The 16,789-nt window shown below is 45.1% G+C and overlaps 1 protein-coding gene across 2 annotated transcripts in view; it reads right to left on the reverse strand.

Moving 5' to 3' along the window:
• Positions 1–16,789, reverse strand: part of LOC105689264 (carbonic anhydrase-related protein 10) — a 63,480-nt gene that overhangs the window by 25,344 nt on the left and 21,347 nt on the right. For both annotated transcript variants that reach the window (XM_048657837.1, XM_048657838.1), the window contains one exon: positions 4,991–5,038. In XM_048657837.1, coding sequence (XP_048513794.1) covers positions 4,991–5,038 — 48 coding nt within the window. The remainder of the gene's footprint in view (positions 1–4,990; positions 5,039–16,789) is intronic.

A 16,789-nucleotide genomic window follows, 5' to 3' on the forward strand; every position in this document is an offset into this window, starting at 1 on the left:
TGCATATGAATTCACGGTAGGCCGCCGCAAGCGACCGCGAGACGCGAAACGACGAGCCGACGACGACGACGACGAGTCCCACGCGGAAGATGTCTGCCGGCTAAAACCCAACCACCGGAACTCGCTGAAAAACATCTTAATTGGACTCTGCACCACCCCCCCCCCGCCGACGCCCGAGCCCCACCCACCCCCACCCCCCTCGCTCCGTCATCATCGCCACCCTCGCTACGTTTCTCATCCCTCTAACCCGAATATCTTTCAACCACTAACGACACCTACGTGCAACGATAGCCAGAGCGTAATGTAGGCGAGACCCCCATCCCCCCGACACCCTGAAAGTAAGCTACGTGTGCACGTGTACGAGGTATCCGGCTGCTCGATAATGCCCTCGGGAATAACCAAACAATGGGGAATAACAATGATAATTGTACCGTTGATGCTAACGGCGGAGTCGATGACGATAACGGAAATCAACGATAATAAAGGTGATACCACACGTCGCCGTGACGAAGTAATCATCGTTGAAATATTTTCAACGTATCAAAATCATCGGACGCTCGATTTCGACGGTGGGGAAAAATCGTTTTCGATTCTTTTTTTCTTTTTTCTCTGGCCACGTGGCGAACGGACTCGAATTAATTCCCGTCCGAGGGATTTCGAGTTTAGCCGCGCACGGGGGTGAATCGCATTGTACGCATCGAGATCGTCTGCAAATAGCAACGCGATTACGGCTAATGACGTTATAATATCATTGATTATAATTTTCGTTGGAAACCGGTGTCGGATCTACTTTGTTAACGAGGATATGTGGCCGGGTTGTTTTCATTCTTTGAGCCACCGGTAGCGGCGGGGCCACGAATTGCACGTCCACGGGAGAAACGACGGTGGTCGGGCGGCGGTGGTTGTGTCGAGAGAGAGAGAGAGAGGGAGAGAGAGTGGGGGGGGGAGGGGGGGGGATCCGCTGCTTGTTAGCTTCCGCACTTAATCACTTTTGCTAATTGCAGAATGATTGCTCCTGCAGGCCTGAAGTTTCAATAATAGGGTTGTTTCCACGACCCCAGACATCAGCCTCACACCCCTACCGTTACTCGGTACCTACGTTCCTCCCGTTTCTCATTCCCACCCTCGTTATACACTTCGTCCAACGGAAAGCAGTGCCAAGGTGTGTAGGCTCTGCAAGCTCGGGCACGTGATAAATGTGATAATAGTCTTACCCGGGGTGATAAGAAAGTAATCACTACGGTTGCACGGTATCCAATTTCGACCATTACCCACCACCTCCGACTCTCCACCCTCCGCCTCCGCCCTCCGCCCCCGCCACCGAACGAATCTTCATAGTTTTCCATCGGAATCTTGGAATGCTAACTCGCCGAGGTCATTAGACTCCGGTTCCCGTCGTCCCGGTGTAATTAGTACCGACCAACGCGGTTACAGTCCGACGAAAAATGTTTGGAAAAATTTTTTTTTATCCACGGCCTTCGCGGCTACGCGCGTCACACGGAGTGTCGATATTTTCCGGGTACCGAAAAATCGGCACGTCGAAAGAAAGGTGGTCAAACAGCTGATTCGCGCTGCGCGGGGACCAAGGCCGGTCGGTCCGATTTTAATACTTCCATTATTACTCCGAGCGGTAATCGCACTTACACACCCGTTTAGACGTAACCGTGTAACCATTAACCGATACAATAACACCTGGACATCCGCCAACGCTGCTTTACTCTGCCGACTGCCAAATGGCGGATCGTTGAACACGGAATGGCACGATAATAATTCATCGTTTGGTGTACAAGGTGTACAAACTACCTAGCGGAAAATCACAAGTCCTAAAAACTAACGGCGGACCGTCTGAAAAAAGAGAAGAAAAACTAAATGAATGAAAAATAAAAATGCGTGCGTACGAAATATGTACAATCAATTTCGGAACAATTTTATGCCCGTATGAATTAATTTATTTATTCATGTCCGCTGCCTATTTTCTTTTACCTCGTGTTTTTTTTTTTTCTTTTTTTTTCATCGCCTCAAGGTTCGACGCGACGGCGTCCGGTGGAAATCAAGTAATAAAAATCGATAATCGATTACCTTTACGCTCTATCGTATGTGAAATTTAGCAGATTTTATCGAAATGAATTTACCACGGGAACATGCGAGAAGGTTTTTTTCCACTGTGAAATTTTGGAAAAATTTTCTGAAAATAGTTTTTTGAAAAGAGGCAAAGTGAAAACTGCATATCTTCGTGTTCTGGTCCGTCTCAGCTAGCCATTGGCCGACTGCATCCCCTCGCGAAGCCCTCGTCTGTGTTTACCGAGCGAGTTAAAATATAAATGAAATTATTTAAATGTCGTAATTTAACGCGACTACGCGATACGGCGGGACGTCGCGGCTTGCGCCTCGTTTTGCAAGGATAGTTTAGTTATGCCCGTACCCCGTATGCGGTGGCGTTCGAACCGACGTGTACACGGGTATATATCTCTTATGTACATTTGTACATAGCCAACCTTTACCTAGGTTATTTTACACCCACCAGCGTGGGGGGATATCCACATCCTACATCCTCTCCTCCTATCCTGCACCTACGTACGACTTAATATACCTGAGTGCCTTGACTCAACTCCGCCTATACCACCTTCGCTCCAACCTTCCCGTACTTTTTTCCACCTTTTTCAACCGAGTACTGTACGGTAGACGGTTACGCCAGCTGCGAGAAAACCGCGACGCGTCGTGGCCGGTGGTGGTCACTTGCTTCGACAACGTGTTAGGTATGCATGTATGCATAGAATATGCTACTGCTTTCTATCCAAACCCTCTCTCTCTCTCTCTCTCTGTTTCTACTTCCCCATTCCGCACAGACCCGCAGCGAAAGATTCGAGCTAAACGATCGTTTCGAAAATCGGCGGAAAGGATTCGAAAAATCGAAGCGTTGGGTTTTTTCCGTTTTAATTCTGACCCTCGTTCCGAACGCGTTTCAAATTTCTTCGTCGGTGTGAAGAATTTTCGCAAAATTTCATTTTCCTTCCGTCGTTCTTCACTCGCCCTTGATCGTGCTCGATTCCGCCTCGTTTCCGTCGCTACGCTCCACGGTGTGTAACACAGTGTTTATGCTGTCCGGGATTGGGTGTATTACGAGCAACACGAGCAATTATCTTAGTTAATTAACAAATTTACAACCCTGACGTCATGTGTATACACGAAGTGCGACGACCCGCCGTTCCACTACCCGTAGCCGCGCGGTCAGCGTTACGCCTCCGCGGCACCGCGCGGGTTCGCTAAAAATTTTACGAAACTGTAACTAACCGACGTCGAGGGAAAGTTTTGGAAAATATTCACCCCGGAATGTCCGAGTTTTTTTTCCTTTCTTTCTGTTTTTTTTTTTTTTTTGTCTTTCAAGAACGCCAGGGCGGAAACGATTTTAATACACGAGCCGGGCATCGGAATATCCGCACCTCGTTATTCGAGAGCCTCCCGCGACTGCAACTCTAACCCTGCGCCGGGTTGCAGCGGGTACCGGCGCTCAGAAGGTGCTAGGGAATTAAGGGGTTGAAATAAACATGCAAATGTTCTCGCTGTTCTCACTTTGCATCAACCTTATCAACGCTTTGAACTGAATACGCAAACGGCACGAACTATATATTATTATGTACGTATATATATAGGTACACCATTTCCTTGCCGCGCTTCTACGCCGCGAACGTATAACCGAAGCTTTTCTTCCTACGGTAATTTCAGCGAGTATTACTGCCGACTTCATTCCGTACACGTACAACAATTTTTAATACATTATAAGCAAAAGATTTCGAAGGAGCAAAGAGAGAGAAAAAAAAAAAATATATCTTATCGACAGTCGTCGTTGGAAGAATTGAAAGAAATATAAAGTTATTTTTTTTCATACCGCAAACTCGCCAATTCCGAACCATCGATTTTTTGACTTTTCGTTTTTTCTCTTCTTTATATTTCGGGGTATCGCTGACGTAACGTACGTCAAGTTACGACCGGTGTAGTACCTTGGCCGTAGTTTTCCATAACCTTTTTTTTCACCCTTTGCCCTTCGGTCTTCCCCCCCACACCTCCTTTTTTTTTTCGTTCTTACTTGCTCTTTTTGCGCGCGAGCCTCTATATTCGTTTCTCCCAAGGTTTTACGACACCGCATTGTGCCGAACGATGTACGTACACTTGTGCCTTTTAAGGGTGCAAGCGCGTTACGGACGTATACTATAATACCTATGCCCACATTTTACTTTACCTACTTTATTTATAATCCTAGCCGCGAGTTATAACCACCTCCAGGTGGTTGCCGGTCGTTACGGTATACGTTCACCTATCTAGAACGATTTTTCCCTGATTTTCGATTTTACTCACCCTCCAGATTAAGAATATAAAAAAAAAAAAAAACTTCCTCTATCTTTCTCGTAACCCAATTTCAAAAAAATTCGACACCGACATTAATTCTTAACCCTGAGCACTCGCCTTATATGAACTGCCCCTGTCTGGCCTTAAATAGAATTTCGAAAAAAATGAAAAAAAAAAAAACACGAGAAAACAGGAGAGAAAAATTTGGAGAATGAATGCGAAAATACCGACGTCCGGTGAAAATATGAAGAGGTTGAAAAAAAAAAGTATAAAGTAAAATAATTATAATAATAGGAAAAAATAAGGGAGGGAGATTAAAGAACAACGTTGGGATTAAAAATTTTCTCTCCTGTACAGTAGGTATGCACGATTATAATATGCGGATCGTAAGTTTAAATTAAGAAAATTAAGATTTTTTTTTTGTAATTTCTCTCTCCTTTTTCCTTTTCTTCTCTTTTCGGGGCGAGGGTGAAAAAATCCCACCCTTTCGTAATATGGGGTACAAAAAGTGATATTTAATATTTACGTACACCGACACGGAGGTAACATTATAGAAATAATTTTTTTTTTCCTTCTCTTTCGGTATTTTCTTTGCCGAATTTTGAATTTTCAATGTTTTTCTATAGCATCAAATGTTATATTCTACCTGAAATCCCATCGTAGGTCCACCACTCTTCCCAGCTCGCGTGCGATTCTGTAATCAGAAAATCGAGAAAATAAATTAAGTATGTAGAACATACGAAAAAATTGTCGAAAAGTTTTTCCACATCTACGCATATTTTCAAGGGTCGAATCGGAAACGGAAAAACGAAAGAAAAGACCCATGGCGTGAAACGAGGGGGGGAAAAAAAAAAAAAAAAAAAAGAAACAAGAAGAGAAATAAAAAATGATACGAGAATAATGTTGGTCGAGGTGATATATAAACGGCTTTTAATAATTTAGCCGCAATACATAATTTAACTAGGAGCTTGCGAAAGCACGTGCGGAGGGGCGGGTAGAAGAAGGTTCACGGATTCCCGAGAATTCTTCTCGCGAAAGCTTTTTACCCGCGTTTCTGTGGAAAGAAAATGATATTTTGTATTTTTGCCCTCGGTCTGTTGGGTAAAATTTCACGAACGCAGACCGACGCGTAGGTTGCGTCTGTTGTATTCATCGCGAAGGTGATACATATATCGCTGTGTAAAATTGGAAAATTGCAAGGCAGAATCGGTCAGAGGTGCATTAATTGGACGGTAAATTTTTCAACGCGTCGCGACGATGTGGAAATTTTTTCTTCCTTCGGATTTTAACGCGTGCCAGGAGGAATAAAATATTCCATTGCAATTGACCCATATCTATACGGGTATCGTACCACGCCTCTCGCCGTTGGGTAGTAGCCGCTGGTTTTTGAATAAATTTAGCCAAGTTTTTCTGAAAAATTATCGCGTTTTACAAGGTGTGCCGTTCGTTACGTAGAATCGTCGGTACGTATGTAAATATAGACGCGGTATATGTATACACGAGGCATAAATAAATTTACGTACGTGACGAATAAAATCTTTCCATATGTGCTTTCGCGAGGACGACGAGTACCACCGTGCAGCTGAAGGTGCTCGAGGGTCCGCGTACATGCCCCGCGAGGTACGTACGTACGTACGTCGGGCGAAGGTGAACAATAAGAAATACCAAACTTGCCCCTCGCAGGCGCTATGGAAACTCCGCGAAGTGGGTGGATCGTATCCGCGTAGGTACTCGTGTGTAACGTACGTAGTGGTGTAAACCTCGGCGTAATTACACACCCCGTATACGTTTACCCATGTGGCCGTACGTACCGTACCGTACCGTACCGTACGTACATCGCCACTTATTATTATACGGTAAATGCGGAGCGACGAAAGAATAAACGCTTGAAAAATACTTTATTTCGAGCAGCGCCTTCTTCCAACGTTAGCTGAACCATTTTTTTTTTTTTTTTTTCTTTTTTTTCTTCAACTTTGAAAACATATTCACACGTATAAAAATGTACACTGTCTCACATCCCCCCCTGATGCTAATTCCGTTTCTTGTCTTTTTTATTTACAGAATTTTCGGTCCGGAATTCGGGGCGATAAATATCAATTTTAAGAACTACGTGTAACGGCGGGGGATACGTCAACTGCGGCGAACGAAGGTCGTCGCGGCGGAGGTAAGAGAACCTTTAAATACTCTTTTTGCGTGTTTTTTAAAACCGGTAAGGGATAAGCAGCGTGGAGGGTTTTCCAACCCCCTTCGCGTGCGCCGCCGTAATCAGTTAATTCTTTATTGGATCGTTAATTTAAATTTATTCACTACACACGTTTTACTTCGCTGCCTGCCTGCAGTTAAGAATAAAAAAAAAATAAATAAATAAAAAGAGCTGGAGGGATGCGGAGAAGAGGGGTGGGAAAAAAAAATTCAAAACTGACTCACTCTTTGAACTGCTGCCGCTGTCCAAATTGTATTGTTTGTTTTTCAGACGTTCTCGTTCTTTCTGTGTGTTTTTTTGTCTTTCTCTTTCTCGTTCATAATTATTATTTTATTTTGTGTTCACTCGCTCAATTATCGAGTAAAATGGCTTCCCATTACGGCGCCATGACATTATTTTTCATCCCTAATTAAAAGCGAATGCCCCGATATTTTTGCATTTCTATGGTATTTCTCCACTTCGGGGGCATGAGTTGTTATTCGGAAGTTAGCTTTCCCCAACTTATTTTCTACTTTCTTTTCATATTAATTCTTTCTCGCACCTGCTTTTCTTCGTTCAACGCGAGCAATCCACATCTCATACATCAATCCCTCCCCCTCCCTTCTTCTTTATTTTCGCAAACACCCCATCTTACTTCCCTCTTCTTTTTTTTTTTTTTTCACAAGCCAAACCCCACTTTTGGCTGGGAAATAAAAAATTCCTCGGAATTATTCCATTTTTCCAATGATTCATTTATACCACTTGCATCGTCCGCTTATTCAACTACACCCACCGCAAGCTATTTATCATACCACCCCTCCCCCTCCCCCCTCCCCGCGACTCCTACCCTTGAACTCCTCGCAGCTTATCGGGGATTAGTGTTTGTTTGGAAAATTATATTAACAAGACCGCACCCATTGCGGTATTCCGACTAAGCTGAGTACATACCTACCCCTTCACGTGTATTCGTGAAATATTTCTGTTCCCTCTACTTGTATATTTATCTCGTACATCATACGGGGGATAAAGACCCACGATAATCCCCTGCTCGCCAAGTTCTCCTTGAGGATGAAAACGGTAAAGAATTTTAATTCGTTAAAAAAAAAAAAAGTAAAGGAAATAGAAAATATATCTTCGTATTTCGCAGCGGTGTGTTCCGGGTCTCAGACCATAGAAATGCGTGTAATCATAGTGTCGTTAGTTTCGACATAGCAGGGAATCCTTAATTATCGTGTTTCGTTGGTTCGAGTTGACTCGCCGCTACGTTTGAGGAAGTTGCGAGTCCGCCGGAAAGGACGGTGATAAATGTCCCGTGGATCAGTCTGCTTATCTAAGTTCAACGATCGCGGGACGTGGCGGTGGTCGTATAGGTACAGCGACAACGGTAGAGGTGGTTTCGTCGATTAAAGTAACGCGCACGAGTTATTGTGAGGAGTTGGAGTGCAAGTCTCGTTGCTCGACGGGGGTTCGAGGGAGGGGGCGGGGGAGGAAAAGCGGCGGAGGAGAGGAAAAGCGGGGAAGGTACCGGCGTTGGAAAATGGGGGAACGGGTAAGAAGGCGGCGAAATAAAATTCTACGACGCAACGAGCGGCGAATGGAACCGCACCGGGGGAGGGGGGAGGAAGCCTCGCGAAGTCAAATAAGACCCGCGGTGGCCTATGCGGGCGGAATTGTAAACCGTTGGAAGTTTTCACCTCCTCTTCCTTATTTTCGCGCACACACACACACAGAGAGAGAGAGAGGCGGTGGTACGTTCGTTCGGATCGACGGAGAGGCGAAGGATAAAAGCTCGGGCAAAAAGGAGATAGAAAAAAGAAGATAACTCTAGGAAGCTAAGAGAAGAAGAAGAAGTTGATAGTAAGAATGAAAAAAAAAGAAGAAATAATAAAATAAGAGAGGAGAAGAAAGAAAAAAAAAAAAATACACAGCTCCGCCGGCGAAGAAGGAGAGGAAGTGAAGTTGGTTTCTTCTTTAAATTACATTGGGCCACTCGTTGGCGACCCTGCCACGTCAGAGTGACAACTCGTTTACCCGACCCTTCGGTTCGCCAACTGGCCCGTTAATTTTCAACGCGTTGCTCGCTTCGCAAGATTCTTCGCCCCCTTCTCTCGTGCCAATTTACCACCGACGCGAGGACGAAGCTTAGGTCATTCTCGGAAGGTAATCCGACGCGTGTGCGCCTTAGAAACTCCGTCGAAACGTACCGACGACGATATCGGTCGATCGGTCCCGATCATCTCTTCGAGGATTCGGGAGACGTTTAAAATTCGGCGAGACATATTTCTCGGTACCGCAACCGTATTCGCAGGCTACTCGAGGGGGTCTCCGTGATTGTCTGATTTCTGCGTAAAAAATAACCCGCCATTCGGCGGGCCGTAAGCTCGAGTAAACAAGGGGAGGAACAGGGTGGATAGAAAGCAACCGCCTTCGTGGAACTTGAACGACGACTGCGGGGATCGGAGGGTTGGACAGACGGTCGGAGAGGAAGCGAAGCAGACGTGATAAAGAGTTGGGTGGAGGTGAAAAAATAAATGAGAGCAGTAGGGGGGCGGGAGGGATGTAATCCGGGGACGAGCTTTATAGTTCTGTTTATTTCTATGGCGAGCTGGGATTGCGCTGATGACGTAAAACATCGTCGCTTCTCTTGCCGCAAAGGTCGCGCTTCGTCTTGTTGTACGGAGCAAAATTGTTACCTTATTCACGATGACCTTGGAAGGGCTGAAAGGAAGCAGTCCGAGATTGATCGGAAAAATTGTCGCTCGTTTCGTACCAGAGGAAAAGAAAATTCTCCGAATACCAACCGCTCGATTATCGATTGATCGGGAATAAAATCGAAAGCTATTCGCCCTGTGAATAATGACTGTGAAAAAAAAAACCGACCGCCAGATCCGACGTGGCGTTTGGGCATCGCTGGGGGTTTTTTGACCCCGCGGATTGTCTCGGTATAGCCGGAAATATTTTTCGCAATATTTTACCGTCGTTTCGACGATGATCATCCCCAGCTAGGTTTCCGCGGTTCTAATATATCGAGTCGGAGCCGGTTATTCCGGAGCACTCGGAAAACCAGTGGCAACTCGGGAAAGAAAATTAGTTTTTAGGTTTCCCTCGCGCTTTTTTTCTCCCCCGTTCTACTTCCTCCCGTTTTTTTTGTTTTTTTTTTCTACACGGGGCTACCGTACGGGGATTTTTTTGTTTCCTCCCCGCGATTCCCAAATTCGGGATTCCGGATTCGGGATTCTGGCCACCTTTTCGCGCAGGACTTTTAATTGGATCGCAATCTCATTTGACCGTAGTCGGGTGTGGTGATCAGAAAGGGATCAGCGCATCGCACGGATCTACTTTTACAGAACTTTTCGTAACCAACGCCACTTCCCTGTTCGCTGGCACGCTTCGCTCGTTCCTAGGTATTTCTCGCCTCGTGTCTCGTCTCCGCGTTGCAGTTCTCTTTTCCATTCTTTCCTTCCGAATTCGTCGTTACGAAAAACGACGAACGCGCGACACGAGGCCGTTGAAATTCGCCGGATAGGTTAATGAATTTCGCGCTCTATTTAGCCGCAGTAATTCTTTCCGTTTTATTTTTTAATCTAATTTCTTATTTCTTCTCGCTACACCCGGCCGACCAGCTATCCCCGTGTGTGTACGTATACCTACTCCGCGGTACAGCGTATAAGGTACGTGTACAACCTTCGCTCTGCGGTGTGCAAAGGCAAAATACTGCGCAAAATTGTTCGACAAACTATTTCGGAATGTTTAGCAAACTATGTCATACGTAACGACGCCACTCGGGGGTTTCGTATACACGTATAGTGTAGCTCTGTGGCTTATTACCACCTATACCGAAACCACCCCCCCCGAACCCCCCCCTGCATGCGCTACGATTCCGAGCAAAGCAATCGTAACACCGGTACCGGGGAGGCCTCGATCTCTTTCGAATACGGCGGTCGATTCGTACGACGCAAGTTTCGATAACGCGAATGAAAACAGCTGAATAAAATAGGGCGCAATTTTTTTTTCGCCGAAACGCGTAGCTTCGGGGCGGTGTAAGCCGCGCGCACGTTTCGCGAGCTTTTGCCGCTGGATTACGGGGGATGAAAAAAATCGCGGAGACCGGCGAATTATCGGTACCCGATCGCGGGAATAAAAAAATTCATTTCCGTCTCTCCTTTCGATTTACGATCCCGTACCCAAAGGGAAATGTGGTTTTTTCTCAGGGACGGGAGAAGGCGGGGCCAGTAGGGAGAAAATTGTATATCATATTGTTCGGCGTCACATAAGTACGCGCGTACATAGCTCCTGCCGGCTTTTTTTTTTCCTCGCTATTTTCTGAGCCGATATTTTTTTTTTTCTTCCCTCGCCGCGAATTATAACGACGTTGTTGGAAGAGAATTTCTCTGAGTTCTGGTGTAACTAATGCGTAAAATCTAGTTGAAATTTTGTACATTTCTTTTTTTTTTTTATCTCGGTACCTCGTCCATATACTTATGTACATGCAGGGGAGATGCGTGCACGCGTAAAGGAGGATAAAGAACGTGTACAGTATTCTCTCTTGGGTTTTTTTTTTCTATGGTTTTTTTTTCTTATTTCTGTTTCGTTTTTTAATTTTTTTATCATCCTCGCGGTTCGGAGGCGGGAAAGAAGAGAGCAAGTAGCAGCTAGCTACGAAAATTTAATATTGTGTAAAAGCTTTTTGCCGTTTTAGGAGTAGCCAGGGCAGAGTCAGTTTTAACGCGGAGCAATTTAATATGCTGATGCCTCGCATAAATACCGAAACAGCACGCTTGTATATTATACGTATATATATATATATATATATATATATATATACATACACCTGTATACATATGTACGCACACATACACACCTATACGTAGGTACATCTAGTCTCGAAGCCACCACCCCTGACCCCTATTTTCATCCCTATCCACACGTATGTGCGAGGTTCGTTCTGGTTACGCGCCCCGCAAAATGTTCAACATTATTTATACTCCAGATTTGAAATCCCAACCGCAACAAGCTCAAGCGCTCGGGGTAGTTACTCGGATTCTAATAGCGCGTAAATCTTCCGCCGTTCTAACGTTTATGTACAAATAAATTTGTATAGAGAGAGAAAAAAAAAAAAAATGCGAACAAATATTCGAAGAAACTATGGAAAACGACGCGGGTTGCGGCAGTCGGTCGATTGGTTGGCTCCTCAAGTTTTGCACGTGCAACAGAAAATGTGGAAGGGTTTTCTTTCGGGGTGGCGTAGGTAAGGCGACGAGATGTTCGCCGGTGGTTGTTGTTGAGGTCATGTAACGTGGCGTTAATGGCGTCGCGACGGACCGAGGACGAGAAGGGGACAAACTGTGTTGGGAAAAACCCGAGACGCCTGTGCTACCTGCTGACCACGTTCCTCGGAAGAGAAGGACTCTCGACGTGTACAGTGCGGACGTTGAGGCACGTCAGGCATTCTCGGCAATGGCACTGAATTTAATTAGTCACCCTTACGTGTCCGAGAGTATTTCGGGGTCGCGGTTTCAACCAGGCAAACGCCGCTGGAAATATCCCCGTTGGGTGGGAGCCCGGCGAATATTATTAAATTGTCAAATGGTATGTCGGGTGTTGTACAGTTACGTCCATTATGCTACTGTAATTAGGACAACCTGCCCTCAACCTCTAGGGTCATCCGAAACGCCGACTCTACTCCTTCCTCTATCGTGATTACGCTCTCCAGAGAGTTTTATAGCTCAAACGAATTACCACCTATTTTTTTTTTTTTCCCCCCTCTCGACTTACTTTTTTCATTCTCTCCCATTTCCGTTCATTTCGACCGATCAATTATCTTCACACGTTTGATAACGTTTGTCTCATTCTTTTTTTTTCATATCGGAATCGCGTCGTGTTTTATAGATTTTGGGAACGTGTATGCTCGGAAAAAAAAAACAAATTTTTCGTTCAGGTATACGGACATTTTTGTAAAATATAGATCAGGTTTGGAATAGAAGGCAACAACGATGGCTCGTTAGCCCGTCAGATTACGGAATATTTTAGTGATGCGGAACATCCGGGGATTCCGAGCTTCCGGGACTCCCTTCGAACTCTCCGACCTCCTCTACCCCCCACCCCCACCACGGAACTACGGCTGTGCAGGAGTAACCGGGTTCCGCGCGCGGCTTTCCAAAAGCAAAAAATCAAACACATGAATATTGTAATTCTTGCCCGGAAATTTTGCACCCAACCACCCCGCCCCCGTCGTCTACCTTTTCTTCGTTATTTTAGAAAATTGCGAAAATACATGCGATGTGTTAACTTATTTATAGGGGATGAATAATAGAATGAGAAAAAAAAATAATAATTGTATATCGAAGAATGATTATAGAAAAAAAAAACAAAAAAAACGGAAAAATAGTCAAGAAGGAGAGAAAAAGAGAAGCGCAGTGCGAGTTGCAACAGCATGTTGATATTGTAATTTATTTACGATATAAAATTGGATAAAAGTTGAATATAGTACGTACACAGGAGAGAGGAGGCAGTGAGAAAACTATAAATTGGATATCGGGCGTTGGAAGTTGGCGAAGGAGATGGGGTTGTATTGATAGAACGGAGAAAATGATGTGGAATTGGTAAAAATTGTGAAAATCGCAGCGGCCCGAGAACGACCGGGGTTAAAGTTGAACGTACAGAAAAACGCTTTCAGTCGAACGTCTTAATTGTTATTTCAAATATTTTCAATAACCTATAGCTCAGGTATATACGCGAAGTGGGTATAATAATAGCATATATTCTATACGTCATACCAGACCAAACTCTCATATATATATATCCTCTTCATCTTTTTCTTCTCGTCACTCGTCCGCAACCGCGGCTCGGTTCAAATCTCCCAGACGTTTTCGTTGCGCCCCGCCCCCCTGCCGTCGCGCTGCCGCAGCATCCGCAAGTTTTAATCTGTTAAGTGAATCGTGAGCCCGAAAATATAACCGACTCTCCGTGTATAACGTATACATCTATATACCCATGTGCACGTATAAAAATCCTCTTACTCTATTCCTAGGTATTTTTCACACGGAAATAACAGCTTCAGCGTCCACTGCGAGAATATTCCTTTTTTTTTTTTGAGATTCAAAGAGCAAAAAAGCAAAAAAATGATAAAATTTATTTTTGATTCGTGAAATTATGACACTCAACGAATGAATTTTTTTAATCATAGATCAATGAGTTATCGAGAGCACGGTAGATTGGATAATGAAGTAAAATTTTCTGATAGAAATGATGCGATAAAAAAAAAAAAGAGGAGAAAGTTGTTTTACTTTTGCTTTTGGATTGAAAATATTCCGTTTTTAAAATCGGCGGTATAGTTGATTAAGCCGGTACCGGTGCAGCGGCGACCAGATTGACGGGCAACGATGCGCGGGTTAGAGGAAAATGACGGAGAAAAAGGATCGGAAAAAAAAACCAAAAAAACAACAGGGAAGACAAAAGCAAAAAAAAGTGAAACGAAAAAGCTGGTGGTTTGTGGAATTAATTTTAGGGATTAAAAATAATTATTTGCCGCTCTCGTTTCTCTCCCGGTCTCGTCTCTTTTTCTCATTCGCTTTTACTCCATTTCGCATGTTCATCGCGGTTTGAATCCCCTGCGGGGGATTGAACGGGGCAGAGAGGAGAGGGGAGGAGAGGGGAGGGGGAGGGGGAGGGGTGGCGGTGGGGAATCGTACCGATAGTGGAGAGGATAGGATTAGTCGACCGCAGTCTAAATTGGGTTTCCGTACAGTCGCGGGCAAGTACTTTTTGTCGACATTTTTCCGGTACCTAGATCGTATCCATGCAGCACACGCGGGGCATCGACTCGCCCCCGTCAAAATCCGCACCGTGAGTTTTCGCGGATTTCTTCGACCCGCCGTATTAATTCTAGCAAACTCCGCTGGAAAATTATACGCGGTAATGGTACGCGGAACTTGATCTTCCCGACCCCCGACGTTATCACCCCATCCGACGAAAACTGCGTCATGTTTTGCCAGAGCCACCGGATGTGGGAAAGAGTGAAAACCCGCGGGAAACGCCGGTATGCGCGTACTAATCTTGGCTTAAATGAGAAAACTGTCAGGTTACAAGGAGATACAGCAGCCGTCTCGAGACGGCGTTATGTCGGGGGAAATGGGGGGGGTGGAGGCCCCGAAATGGAAATTAAAATTAAGGACCACCTCCGCCTCGCCGCCCACTCTCTATTACCTTTTACCTTTGCCCCCCGCTCGGTGAATATGGGTTTATTTTCGTTTCCGTGGTAAGAGAAATTTTTTTTTCGGGAAGCGAAAAACCATTACGATATATTCAAAGAGTTTTACGCTCATTGGTCCTACCGCCGGCGTACGTACGTACGTATACGTACCTACGCGCGCCCCTTTATTGAAACTAATAGTTTTTTTCGACGGTCAATTATTTTTTCGGGATCTTGCGTGAGTGTGGCTGGGTTGAATGAAGGCGGTACGTGGCTCGTTTATATTCCTTAAAAATATTTTTTCCCCCTTTCTTTTTTTTCCAGTAAAAAGGTGCGACATGGTCGTCCCTTTTTACGGGGTCTGCAGGCTAGTCGATTTCATTCGACGGAAACAGGAAACCAAGAAATCATTCAAAAAGATCCTGATTTATATTCGTTAGAACTGCACGTAGCAGAATTTATTCTCGCGACACTCGTGATCCTCGCTTCATTTATTCATTTCGAACTGTCGATTTTTTTTCTCGCAAGCTGTAGATACGGTGCCCAAATTATTACCAGGTATTCGCGAATCGCTTCGATTCGAATTTCGGGGGTCGGTCAAAAATTATTCAACCAGAGGTGAATTTCGAGGTTCCGAATCGGCGTCGACTCCTCGAAAAATCCCTGTGGGCTGAACGTGCGCGTAAAGACGTCGGACGTCGCGACGACGTTTACGTCGATGTCGACGTTCCGCGGGTCTCGACACTTCGCGGAGCTTCAGGTGCAGACTTTGAAGATAATTTCTGCGCCCACCCTCGCCCCCCTCCCCCCCCCCAGGTGCCGGGGAAGCTTGAAATAGATTTTATGCAATAAAGTAAAAAGCAGCGTGCCACGTAGTCGGGTGCAATTTTTTATTCTCATTCTCTCTTTTGTCGGTTCTTTATTTTTTTTTTTTGCGATTTCTTTTTATCTCGCATAAAACACTCTCGGCTCCCCGGTGAAAGAATTTCGTTGCATCGGTTTTAGATATACGTATAGAATTTACACGCGCACGCGACCAAAGAAGATAATTAACGTGCAAGGTCGACAAAATTTCTTAATGGGACGTGTTGAGGTCGTACCACGTGGGGAAAAAAAGAAAACGTACGTTCTTCGCGAGGAATATCGAAGCGTGGAAAAGAGGGGGGAAAAAAAAAAAGGAAAAAAAAAAAATTTCACGCAGCGAAAAGATATTTATAGTTTACCGAGGGGTAATCATAGCAGATACCGTATTAGCACCGGCAAATCGATTCACCAATTTCGATAATGCAGTGTATCTAATTCCAAGAATGCCGATCGGCCTATGTAGGTATACCCGACTTGTACATAAGTATATTATATCTCATAAATATATATGTGCTACAGTCGACGGGTGCCCGCCTTTCCTGTAGGGCGTGCCGGTGTAGCGAGCCTTTTGAAATATGAATGTTAGTCGAGGGGAGAAGTTAGGGGCCCCCGTCACTTCTCCTTCTATTCCCACTCCCTCCGACTCCAAACCCTCGTCTTATATTGCACTTTCGAGATATCGAAACGGCTCGCAAATATAGATCAACTGCAACAGCTTCCGTATCGCGCACACACATGTGTGATACAGTATATATACCCGAGCCCGATTCCGGTTTCCACTTTTACTCTTTTACTCGTACCCCCCACCGATTCACGATCGATATCCCACGGGGACACCGGTGATTTACCACCAGCAGCTACGTTCAAACTTGCGATATCTTATTAATTCTGATCGAATTAAGAGCCCGACATTCAGCTACCCCAATTTTTCATATTCATCGCCGGTATCACCTGAGCTCTCGCACGTGCCGGGGTAACGAGGGAGACGGTGAGTGGGGGGAAGGGGGTTGAAAAATTCTTCCCCCTCCTCCTCCAGCTTCCTCATCTCACTTCTATCCACTCGTCTCAGGTATGACGAATGGAAGGGTTAATTATTACGATTAAAATAATGTTGAGTTGGGAAAATTCATTAGCTAATTCATCCCCGCCTGCGTTCGGTGGTGTATTAGGGTGGGTGGGAGATCGATGTGAGACGGAGGAACAAGTAA

The sequence above is a fragment of the Athalia rosae genome, chromosome 7, assembly GCF_917208135.1.
Source record: "Athalia rosae chromosome 7, iyAthRosa1.1, whole genome shotgun sequence".
Lineage (NCBI taxonomy): Eukaryota > Metazoa > Arthropoda > Insecta > Hymenoptera > Athaliidae > Athalia > Athalia rosae.